Source organism: Herpailurus yagouaroundi, unplaced genomic scaffold (assembly GCF_014898765.1).
Source record: "Herpailurus yagouaroundi ecotype Mexico unplaced genomic scaffold, PumYag 165, whole genome shotgun sequence".
In the NCBI taxonomy this organism is placed as follows: Eukaryota; Metazoa; Chordata; class Mammalia; order Carnivora; family Felidae; genus Herpailurus; species Herpailurus yagouaroundi.
The window spans coordinates 16,704,046-16,716,490 of record NW_024412406.1 but is presented as its reverse complement, the minus strand read 5'-3'; the positions used below and the strand labels follow the sequence as shown (position 1 = coordinate 16,716,490).

Sequence of the window (12,445 nt, the reverse complement as noted above, 5' to 3'; positions counted from 1 at the left end):
CCTTCCTTCCTTCCTTCCTTCCTTCCTTCCTTCCTTCCTTCCTTCCTTCCTTCCTTCCTTCCTTTCCAGAGTGTGCATGTGAGCAGGGGAGGAGCAAAAAGAGTGGGAGAGAGAGAGAGAATTCTAAATGGACTCTGCACTGTCAGTGCAGAACCAGATGTGGGCGTGAACTCACAAATAGCGAGATCATGAGCCAAAGTTGGATGCTTAACCAACTGGGCCACCCAGCTGCCCCTATAGGAAATCTTTTTAGATGCTTGGCTGAGAAGGGATGGAGAGCTCTGAGTCAGTAGCTGGAAGAGAACTCAGGGTCAACATCTGGGAAGAATGCATATTTGCTTACAAATTTATGTAGTTTTTCACTGGTTCACCTTGAGTAGCACCAGCTTACAAATAATTTTGAAAGCCATTATTTTTAAGGGCATCGGTAACTCTGAATATGTTAGAAACAGCATTCTCTGGAATACTCAATGGTAAAAATTAAATATGGCCCAAAAATCTAAGGGAAATTTTTTCTTAAAACGATGTTAAGTATGAGACGCCGTGAAAGACCATTTCTTTTCTTTTCCCCATAAGTCAAACGTGAAAAGGATGAATGTTTAATAAATATTTATTTTGTTAATTTATTTTTACCTTTAAAACAAAAAGAGACCTTCCCTCATATGATTTTCCAATAGAGAACACATGAATGAGGCCTGAATGAGTTTTATTCAGATGATGCATCCAATTTTGAATCTAAAATCAGATAAATAAAAACCATGTCAGACTTTCACAATTATGGAGCCTTCAGAGAACAAAAGGTAACAAAAGGCAATAATAGGTCTCAGAACTCAAAGGACATACATGACTATAAAGTTGAACAAAAATCAATTTTGTGTTTTTAATTTTCTTCAAGATACTTAAGACTATATTTTATTTTCTGTCTTTACAAATAGTAGCTTCATGTCTTTATATTGTTCCCCTTTTAGAGCATACCTTCTACTACCATTTGTCATTAATATCTTGATAGCAGAGATTTACAGAAAATTAATCAATGTGTTCTGGGTTCTTTTCAAGATAAAAATTTATTTCCATTTTCCCCCTAAGTACTTAAGAGGAAAAGAAATAAATCACCTTCACGAAAACCATCCAAACTACTTCAAAGTGTCTATTAAAGTCCTATATATTGCAATTTGTCACTGAACAGAAGATGCTAAGAAAAAGGCATTGTCTTCTGCATTTAAAGGTTATCCAAGCCATCAGAGGGCATTTTTTGAATAATTTCCCTAAGAACAGTGATAGATTTGCATTGATCCAGTCACACACACTTATCTGTCATCAGGAGAAGGAATATTTGAGATGGATGAATAAGGCACTTAGAAATAGGGATGACATTTCTGACTTAAAAGCTTTACTACGAATAAGGAAATCACACAGAAGTGTCCTGCTGTTCCATGATGTGCAAGAGAGTCTGTGCTGAAAAAGCAGATTTTGAGAAGTATCCATATATTCTTTCCTTTCTATTCTTATTGAGTCTAATGAGCAGGATATATATATATATATATCGTGTGTGTGTGTGTATATATATATCTATGTATGTGTGTATATATATGTATGTATGTATATATGTATGTACATATCTACATATAGTTTTTTTTTTATTTAAAGTTTTTTTTTTTTCAACGTTTATTTATTTTTGGGACAGAGAGAGACAGAGCATGAACGGGAGAGGGTCAGAGAGAGAGGGAGACTCAGAATCGGAAACAGGCTCCAGGCTCTGAGCCATCAGCCCAGAGCCTGACGCGGGGCTCGAACTCACGGACCGCGAGATCGTGACCTGGCTGAAGTCGGACGCTTAACCGACTGCGCCACCCAGGCGCCCCTCTACATATAATTTTAAAATTTGACTTTTTTTCTAGTGCATGTTATAGCACTTCTGTGTTCCAGGTTATCTAAAACTTCCATTGCTTCTAATTTCAAGCTTCTAAAATATATGTTGAAACAAGAAACATGTGAAAATAATTTTGAAAAGAATAATTTTGAAAAGAACTATCAAGAGGACCAAAAATTCTCCTGAAAATATAACAGGATCTCATTAATTCTGTGTTTGACATTCCTTTGCTCAATTCAGGGGAAGCATGGAAAATGTGTGTATTTATTAATTTATTCATTCTGTCATCAGCTACCTATTTGGAGGTCTCTATTTGCTTGCCACTATGGATATAGTGGTGAACAAGAAATTAATGGCCTGTCCTGGGTGGCTCAGTCGGATAAATGTCCGACTTCAGCTCAGGTCATGATCTCACAGTTTGTGAGTTCCAGCCTCTCATCCGGCTCTGGGCTGAAAGTGTGGAGCCTGGAGCCTGCTTTTGAATCTGTGTGTGTCTCTCTCTCTCCCTGCCCCTCCACCACTCATGTTTGCTCTCTCGCTCTCTCTTTCAAAAATAAGTAAACATTAAAAAAATTTTAAAAAACGCATTTAAGAAATGGCCTGTCCTCATGAAACTTGCTTTGGAACTTGAGGACGACTAAGGCATTAATCAAATAATCCTAAAATTATGTGTATAAAAACTATGATAGATATTCTATCCATGTGCTGTGGGTACATGTAATAAGCTGGGGTTGGAGCTGGGGAGTTCTAATCCAATCTGGGAAAATAGAAATAGCCATCTTTTTGCTTGATCTGATATTGAAGGAGTAACTATTGTCTAGGTGAAATAGTCAAAGATGTGGTTGTGGGAATGAAGTTGCTATAGAATAAATACTAGGAAGAGTAAATAACATGTTAAAAGGCCCTGAGTTTCCAAAATGAAGCCTGGCCTGTGGGAGGTCCCAACCTGTGCAGATGCTGTGGGCCGAGCATCAAAATTCATTCCATCCCTCAACCAAATCATTGCCTTCAAACTCTGACTAGATCTACCTTCCATGCTTTTTTAGTTAAGATTTTCACAACTGCAATTATAGCAACATTCCCTCGCTTTTACATTGCACTTCTATGTCCTCTGTGGGGGTGGGTTGGGTAAAGCAAATGAAATTCAAATTATTTTGCTACTTCTTTTAAAGGCTTAATAGAAGGGAAGATTGAACTGAGGTGGCTAGACAATGTAAGAGCTATATGTATTCTTCATATAGCCCCTGCCTCTGTCTTTATGCTTCTCCCCCAATCATTAGACCTGAATGATAAAGATGCACTTATTAAAATGAATGAAAGTTCCTTTGATTACATACTTCTTCTAAGGAGTGATAAACTTCATAATTATATCCAGAAATGTATCTTCGATTTCTCTGGGTTCTCAAACTGCTTGCCTTTTCCAGTGTTTTCTGAAGATCTTCTATGAGGATCCTGGATTTGAAATGATAGACATGATGAAAATTGAATGGAGAGCATATAAAAATCAGGCAATATCAAAAGAAAATCATGCATCAGTGAAAAATAATATAGCAAATAATGACATTTCTAAAAATACCAAATGTTGGGAAAGTATTCTCTTTGGGGAAACAGAAACTGTTAAATTGGGTAATGAAAATGTAAAATTAAAGAAGATGGTCTCAAATAATAATAATTACTACCATGTATTGAGCAGCTACAAGAACTGAATGATGGGTATGGGCATTTACATTTATTGAATACCTACTTAGGCACCGCACTATGTATTTTACGTACACAAGCTTAGTTAACAAACCTATAAGGTAAATTTTACTCTTAAATTTTACAAATGGGGAAAATGAGCCTCAAAAGGGTCAAGAACTTGCCAATATCATCTGCTAGTGAGAACAGAGTTAGAGTTTGAGCTTGGAATGTGAACCTGGATTCTAGTCTTTAGACTCTAAGCCCAGTGTGACATTAGGAACACCAAAACAAGACAAGGCAACACAATATGAAAAGTTTTCAAAGGTTTAAAAAAATGTTTAAATTTTTGCAAAATTGAGTTGGGGTATATTGGGTTTGCATTATTTTCAGAGTGGACAGACCTTCTAAAAATAAACAAGTGAAACTTGTTTCCACTCAAGGTAAGAGCAATTCCTCACATTTATCACCAGAAAGTTAAGAAGTTCTGATGTGGATACATCTGTTTGTTTGGCAGCTCTTGATAGAACCACCATTGTTCCTTTTAGAAAGGCAGTATTTTCCTAGGAGTTTCAGTGCAAAAAAACTATGCCTCTTAATTGATTCTTAGATTCTATATCATTTATCATTATTAATTGATAAATGACTTAACATATTACTAATCGCATAATGAAATGCCCATTCAGAGAACTGTCAAAATAATTCTAATGGAGAATTGCTCCTACAAAAGATTTATCTTAATATTTTCTAGTCAAGTTTGCTAGTGTTTTCACCAAAGTAAGAAAATTATCATGTAAAGTTTTTTAGTTTCAAGTTGTATGGAATCATTCCAGTTGGATATTAGCTCCTTTGATGATTAAACTCTTGGGCTTCTCTGTCTCCTTTTAAAATCTCCAAGTGCCATATGGAGCTAGTTTTTGGATTTCCTAATATTTGTTTAGTCATTTAGGCCAGTGATTCTTGAGTTGCATTGCTTTAAAGTCACCCGTGAGCTTTAAAAACTATGCCACACTGAGGTGCCTGGCTCGCTCATTTGATCTTGGGGTCATGAGATGGAGCCCCAGGTTGGGTGTAGAGATTACTTAAAAATAAATAAACTTAAAAAAAAATGCCACACTGGGCCCTGCATAGACAAGAATATCTGTGACTAGGTAGAAGTCCTTTTTAAAAGCTCACCTAGTGATTTTAATATATTGTTGGGATATTTAGGCTAATGATCTGGAAACAAATAATTTAGGCTAATTAAATCTGGAAACCCACTGGTATTAGTCCTCTCAGTTTCCATATTAAATACAAATGGAAGAAAAAAAAACAAATGGAAGAGAATATGAGAATATAGCTGACCCTTGTTTCCTTTTTCCTCTCTTGAGTGTCTGTGCTAGATATGGTTAGCTGCCTACTCTCCATATGGACTTCTTGTACTGCAAGGGCTGGGAACCCAAAAATTACTTTTTTTTGACTCTCTTGCAGCTAGGGTCCCGGGTACAAATTTGTGAACACTGGTACGATAGGAAGTTAAGAAATGCAGTGGCCATCTCCTGCTGTTGCTGTGACCATGTCAAGGTCAGAAATGTGACTGTTCAGGGAAAGTCGAGGTTGCTGGACTCAGCACTCCAGTGTCTAGTCACCAGCTTTGCAGCAAGAGAGGCAGTTATCATCACAACAGTGAGGGCTGTACTATCACAGCAACAGCTTCTGGACCTCTGGACTGTCGCATGAGGGAGAAATAAATTATATGTGATTAAATCCATTGTGTGTGGGGATCTGTTATGAGTTGAATGGTGTCCCCTTCTCCCCCAATTTGTATGTTGGAGTCCTAACCCCCAGCACCACAGAATGTGACCTTATTTGGAAATAGGATTGTTGCAGATGTAATTACACTGAGGTCACTAGGATGTATTCTAATCCAATATGACTGGTATCCTTATAAAAAGAGGCAATTCAGGGGCACCTGGGTGGCTCAGTCAGTTAAGTGGTTAAGTGTCTGACTTTGGCTCAGGTCATGATCTCATAGTTTGTGAGTTCTGGCCCCACATTGTGTTCTCTGCTGTCAGCACAGAGCTTGCTTTGGATCCTCTGTCCCCCTCTCTACCCCTTCCCAGGTCACACACCTGTAAGTGTGCACTCCCTCTCCCTCTCAAAAATAAACATTTAAAAAAGAGGAAATTCAGTTTGGGAAAATGGAAAAGTTCTGGAGGTGTATGGTGCTAATGGTTGTATAATGTGAATGCACTTGATGCCACTGAATTGTATATTTAAAATGGTTAAAATGGTAAATTTCATATTGGATATTTTACCACAATTTTAAAAAATGGGGGAAATTACTACACAAAGACACAAGCAGAGGGAAGATATGAAGAGGCAAAGATGTCCATCTTACAAACCAAGGAGAGAGGCCTGGGACAGGTCCTTCCCTCACAGACCTCAGAAGGAACCAACTCTGACCACACCTTCATTTCAGTCTTCCAGCCTCTGGAATCATGAGACATTACATTTTTGCTTTTTAAGCCAGCCAGTCTATGGGATTTGTTATGACAGCCCTAGCAAACTGATACAGGTCTCTATTCAACGACTATACCTTAATACAGACCCTAAAAGACCAACCTGAAAATTAAAATAATTGTGGTGTGGCAGGTCTAGCCTCATTTTCCTTGTCAAATAGTTGACACCAGCAGAATAATGAGGAGATCAAAATGGCATTTGTAAGTGTTCTATTTTCTTAGTCCTTTGTGATTCATGATTATCCCTACCCTAGGTGCATGTACTATAACAGCGACCAGAGCCACTGAAAACTTTCCAAGTGATGTCAACATTCAGTGTAAAACCATGTCCCCAAAGCTTCCAGGGTGGGTGAGTGAGGCTCAATATTTGAAATTCCACTGCCAATTTTTACAGGTATTTAATTTATAAAATGATTGAATTTTTTATGACAGAATGAATCATCTCATCTTTCATGTCATTGAGAGGGGCTGATTACCTAGGGGCCAGACACATGAGGTCACATTATCTCTTCCTTAAAGATGACTACAGCTATATATTATGTATAGTTGTACAGAGTTAATGATAATCCTTTGGAAATACCCCAGGCTACAATAATAAAAGTCAATTAAAATGATCTCTATCTACTGCCCTGTGGAATTTAATCGACTCTTATGTGTTATTATCTCAGGACCAACAAAATGAATAATTCTAAATGATTGTCCTCCATGAGGAGACAACTGATTTAAAATACTCATTTTTTAGACTCTATTCTCTGTGACATAAAGTGTGATATTTTATTCTATATCAGTTCCGCATGACCTATATTTAATGGCAGGAAATAGAGACTTGTTAAAATAACTGGTATATTCCTTTCTACTGAATTATAATTAATGAAGCATGTGAGTTGTTGCTGAGCACCTATAGATATAATTACTAAGCTCCTTCCTTCCAGGCATTCAGAGAATCAAAGCACGCCTTCAAAGTTATAGTGATGACTAAAATGTGTTCAATATGAACAATAGTTTTATGCACAGCTGTGACTCTGCCCTGTTCTAGAAGGACAGATAAAGTACCTTTCTGCAAAAAGCATATAAGTACTTTAATAAGGCTGTAATTATCTTTCTGGCAGGGAAGTATTTGTGTGGACCAGGGAGGAATGTCACTGTCACTTTGCACCCTGTGGCTCAGCCTTCCAGAGAGACTAGGGCTTTCACCATGGACTCACAGAGCCACAGGCCCATCCCAGGCCTTACCAGACATCATCAGGGATCTTTGTGCCAGTTCTTTTTTTTTTTTCCCCCAACGTTTATCCATTTTATTTTTGGGACAGAGAGAGACAGAGCATGAACGGGGGAGGGGCAGAGAGAGAGGGAGACACAGAATCGGAAACAGGCTCCAGGCTCCGAGCCATCAGCCCAGAGCCCGACGCGGGGCTCGAACTCCCGGACTGCGAGATCGTGACCTGGCTGAAGTCGGCCGCTTAACCGACTGCGCCACCCAGGCGCCCCTCTTTGTGCCAGTTTTGATAGTACAACCATTTGCTAAGAAGTTGGAGTAATTGAGGTTAGTCATTTACAAATATGCTTCACAGCCCTGAAATCCTAAGTTTCCAAATGAAAGGCAGGTCACTCCTTCCCATGTCATTGATTCACTACACTGCACTTCTCTGCCCAGATCCTGCATTGACTTTCTATCTCTCCACCACTTCCTTTTCCCTTGTGTCTGCTGGAATCCTGCTTTCTCTGTAAATAAACTTCCTGTATTCTCGTCTCTTCAGAGAACTCTCTCTTTTCATATTCTTGCCCTAGTGGAAATGGAATTCTCTCAAGGACAGATTCTTTTGTGGCTTTCTCTTTCACCATACCACCTATCATGGGACCAAAGGGAAGGAGGTCAGCATTCTCCTGAACCCCAGCATTCTCACATGCTTCCTCATCAATCTTCTAACTTCCAGAAAAAGCTCATCCTGCCTTCAGCATCATGCCATTCCTTGTTTCTTTCCTCTGACTCCTGGGTACTTTCTGATATTACTGTCCCAGGAGCACATCTGTCTCTCCACCTCTAATCTTGTCATCAGCCAATGAGATTCAAAACTGCTATGATGATTCTCTGGTGATTTAGTCCATCCATTCTCAATCACATCAGTCTCAATGATTTACACTCCATTTCAGCCATGACCTCCATGACTAACACCTGAATCTTGTCACCAGCCATGAATGTTCTACACCAGGACTCTTAATCTTAGCCTACACTTTGTCAAGATTTTCTTCCCTCCATTTCCTTGTTGCCCTCAGTCATGCTGTATCTTCTTTCAATATAAAGATCATTATACCTCTCTTGATTCTTAAATTTGACTACATAATTCCTCCTAGACTCTTCTCTTTTCCTATCCAGATTTGATGCCATGGATGAATACTTAAGCTAGTATCTCACTAGGAACCTCAACTTCTTTGATCCTGACCTTTCTGTGGTCCTAATCCAACAAAATCTCAACTCTGTATGAGTGCTACAATCGCCCTTCTTTGCACCAAAAACCCCAGCTTTTCTCTTGGTAACCCTCTTTAGCTTGTTTCTTCCCTTCCAGTAGATAATTTTGCTTCTTATTCCACGTAGAAAATTTAGCCCTTAGTTATCTCTTTCAACTTGTTGACTCTCCTCTATATAATCTTAACTAGACTCACATTTACCTCTTCAGTCTTCCCGGATAAGGCATCCTTTCTAGTGCTCAAACCCATTTCTCCATTGGTGCATTCTATCCTGTACCATCAGTGTGTCCTTCCCTACTGGTCCCTCCCTTCAGCCTACAGACATACAAAAGTTTCCCCCTACCCCCCTAAAATCCCAAATTTGAAGCAGTCATTGATGCTGCATCTCCTTGTAGTCACTCCTCATTCTCTGCCTCTCAGCTTATTTTAACTTCTAGGAGCAGTACTCTGCTCTGCTTCTTCATGTTCTCACCTCCTATTCACTTCTCTGTACTTTCTCTGTCTTCTGCTCCTGACAATATAATCCCACCATGAGAGTTACCAACACAATTTCCATTGCCAAATCCAAAGGAAACCAGTCAGTCCTTTTCTTGCTGGATATTACTGCACCACGTGGCATCACTGATGTTCTCCCTCCTGAAAGTCTCTCATTTCTTAACTTCTGTGACTATCTTCCATTTGCTCCATTCTTACTATTTAACGATTCCTTTAAAAAAAAAAACCCAAACCAAATATCCAAATTTATTTGAATCTATCTACTCAATCACCTAAGCTAGAAGATTTGAGGTTGTTTTCAATTTCTTCCTTTTCCACCTACATCCAACTAAGTGCAGAGTCCAGGTGGTTTTGCCTATTCACTGTTTTTTTTTTTTTAAAGCTTTCCTTATCCCACTACTCTGGTCCCGACTCAAGGCCTCACAACATCTTACTTGGACTATTGCAGTCTCCTATTGCCCCTCTACCCCTACGTACACATGGCTTCCTTGCTTACCTCTTTCAAGTGTGCAGAACCACATACTACATAGCCTGAACTCCTAGCCCTCTACATCAGACTTCCCACAACCTGGTCTTCTCGCAACCTCTCCAGCATTATTTGTTTCTACTCCCTGACTTGATTTAAAAAAAAATTTTTTTTTTAATGTTTATTTATTTCTGAGACAGAGAGAGAGCATGAGTGGGAGAGGGGCAGAGAGAGAAGGAGACACAGAATCCAAAGCAGACTCCAGGCTCTGAGCTGTCAGCACAGAGCCCGATGTGGGGCTCAAACTCACAAATTGTGAGATCATGACCTGAGCTGAAGTCGGTCGCTCAACCGACTGAGCCACCCAGGCGCCCCTCCCTGACTTGATTTTGTACACTAATAATACTGAGCCATTTCAGTTCCCTACACAGGTATTATACTGTTTTTTCCCTTTGCTTGCACTGTCCCCTCTGCCTGTAAGTCCCAAGGCTCATCTTCTGCTTAGCGGTCACTGCTCCTGCAGAAAGTTTTATCTGCCCCTGCATTTTTATCCACTTTCTAAGCATTGCTAGGCTGCTCTCCATTCCTCAGAGAAGACCTTCTGTGTTTACAGTGATCACCTGGTGGTAATGGTGAAATGAGATGTCAGTGTTGTTCCTCCCCACCACCAACCACCTCGCTATTACACTAAAACCTGAACTGAATACAGCTCTTATTCAGTTCAGTTTAGTACAAGTGAATTAAACAAGTGAAAAAGAATGCTTACTTGTACTGGATGTTGGCTTCCTGTAAGAAGGCTAACAGGACTTGGGAACCATTTTTGGGAATATGAACATCAGTAACTGCTCCTTTTGATACATGGAAGATACTGCTGGGCTGCCACAGGTCCACCTATAGTGCAGGAACCAACCTATAATTCATATTCAGTTCAGGTGGGGAAAGATCCATGTCATGGCGTGAAACATGTCACATTTTGGATTTAGACTCAATGCTTTCACCATCAGGGTAAAATTCTTATTTGAATTTGGTCTCCAAATTATATCATATCCACATAGAATTTGATCATCCTTTATAAGCAATAAAGACCAATATACAATAAAGTCACAAGGTAAAAATTAGATAAAATAGTTTTAAGTATACCTTTGATATTCTTAAAAATTATTACACAAATGTTTGAATAAGAAAGATATAAATTACCTTATATTTTACTACCCAAGCGAATTATGGTAGCCTGACAACAGCTATCAACAAAGTTTGATAACTTTAAATGGAACTGTCTCCAGGTATTTCTTCCTTCCCCAGAACATGCCTTTTACCAATTCCTACTCAGCCTTCACATGGCAATAGAAACATCCCTTTGTCAGGTTGGACTTTTCAGCTAGGGTAGTCTCCTGGTCATAGTTCTTAGAGCAACTCATGCTTCTTTCATTATGTAATTTAATCCTATCAGAATGTAAGCTCCTGTAGGTTACCACCTCATTCTAAGCGTCTAGAATGGAGCCTTGTGCACATCAGCAACTTACGGTTGCATACGTATAGACTCCATGTAATAATTCACTATATGTTCACCACATGCCCAGTGTTTTGCAGGAAAGCAGGAGCTGTGTCTCTTTAGCTTACTGTAGTGTTCCCAGTGCCTTGTCTAATGCTTCATATCTGGTAGGTAGTGCTTTAAATTCATTGATAGAATTACTGAACGCATCTGGGAGGGAGGAGAGCCCTATCTTCTGCACAAGCCGAGAGCTACCTTTTCGATTAGGCACAGTTCACCTTTACAGTCATGTCGCATGGGACCTTCTCTTTCTGCATTTCCAGCCTTAGTCTGGTACAGGGCCTTGATCTCTGATCTGGTAAGATTTAGTTACTTTATCTTCTCTTAGGTGTCAGTGTCTTCATTCTTTTAGGGAACTCTAAAAGACCAAAAATACTTTGTGACTCAAGGAAATACACCTCTGGTGGTATAATTTAATCTTGAACAGGGCAGAAAGGCATTTGTTTTGGGGACAAAAAGTCTCTCTCTTTTTTTTTTTTTGTTTTTGTTTTTTCCCAAGCAGCTGACTCCTCCACTAAGCTGCAAGGGCAAATCTGACTCAGCTAACATGCTAGTCCAACAATCATAGAAAAACAGAAGTGTGGGGCTGGAAGGGATGCTGAGAGGTCATTTCATCCATCTGTCAGCCCTTGGGCAAGGATACATCGAGGACTGAACAAACCTGTCCCCAATAGACGTATCCAAACCACATCTTTTAAGTCTCCAAAAGAGGAGAGTCTAAAAAATCCTAGTTTAACTCATATCCATGTTTAACAAGATTGCAGATGTTTTTCTTAATCCCTTACACTGCAGCACAGTTTCATTTTTTCTTGTTCCACTCTTCAGTAAGGAATGGCCGGTTTCTTGTCTCTGTGAGATAAAGTACATTGGTATCTTTCACTTTTCTTTATATGATAGATTTTCTGATCTTGTAATCATCTTTGGGACTTGCCTCTAAACCCATTACAGAGACATATTTTTGATATTAAGGTTTGTTACATCCCTTAATGCCAGTGGAGATGAGGAAATAGTGCTATATTTGGAGGGTAGAGAGCCATAAGAACCAAAAATACTGTGAATAGCCACCCTGGAGATTAGTTTGTGTGTCATTTTCCAGGGTACATGCTAAAATAAGACTCCTCATTCAGTAGAAGAGAGTAGCTTTCCTATAGGAGGTTCCATTCAAGGAACATACCCCATAGCATGGCCTGGAGAAGGCATCCTAGGAAATGGGTCTAAAGGAAACAAAACTAATTCGCAAAATCAGGAATTGTACTGTTGTGATATTAGGAAAATAAGTTAAAATGAATTATCAGCTTTTCTCCAGTAATATTTTGGGGAAAGGGTTCTTGGATATATAATACATGGGTATTTAACCCTGGGTGGCAGGCATATGCTTATAACAAGATATAGGGACAGCAATACTCACGTGAGATTTT

General features: G+C 39.2%; 1 protein-coding gene across 1 annotated transcript in view; it reads right to left on the bottom strand.

The window, feature by feature from the left end:
- Positions 1–12,445, bottom strand: part of CPA6 (carboxypeptidase A6) — a 271,032-nt gene that overhangs the window by 28,446 nt on the left and 230,141 nt on the right. Inside the window, 3 exon segments of the mRNA XM_040487648.1 lie at positions 634–735; positions 3,208–3,322; positions 10,242–10,366. Of these exon segments, the coding sequence (XP_040343582.1) occupies positions 634–735; positions 3,208–3,322; positions 10,242–10,366 (342 nt within the window).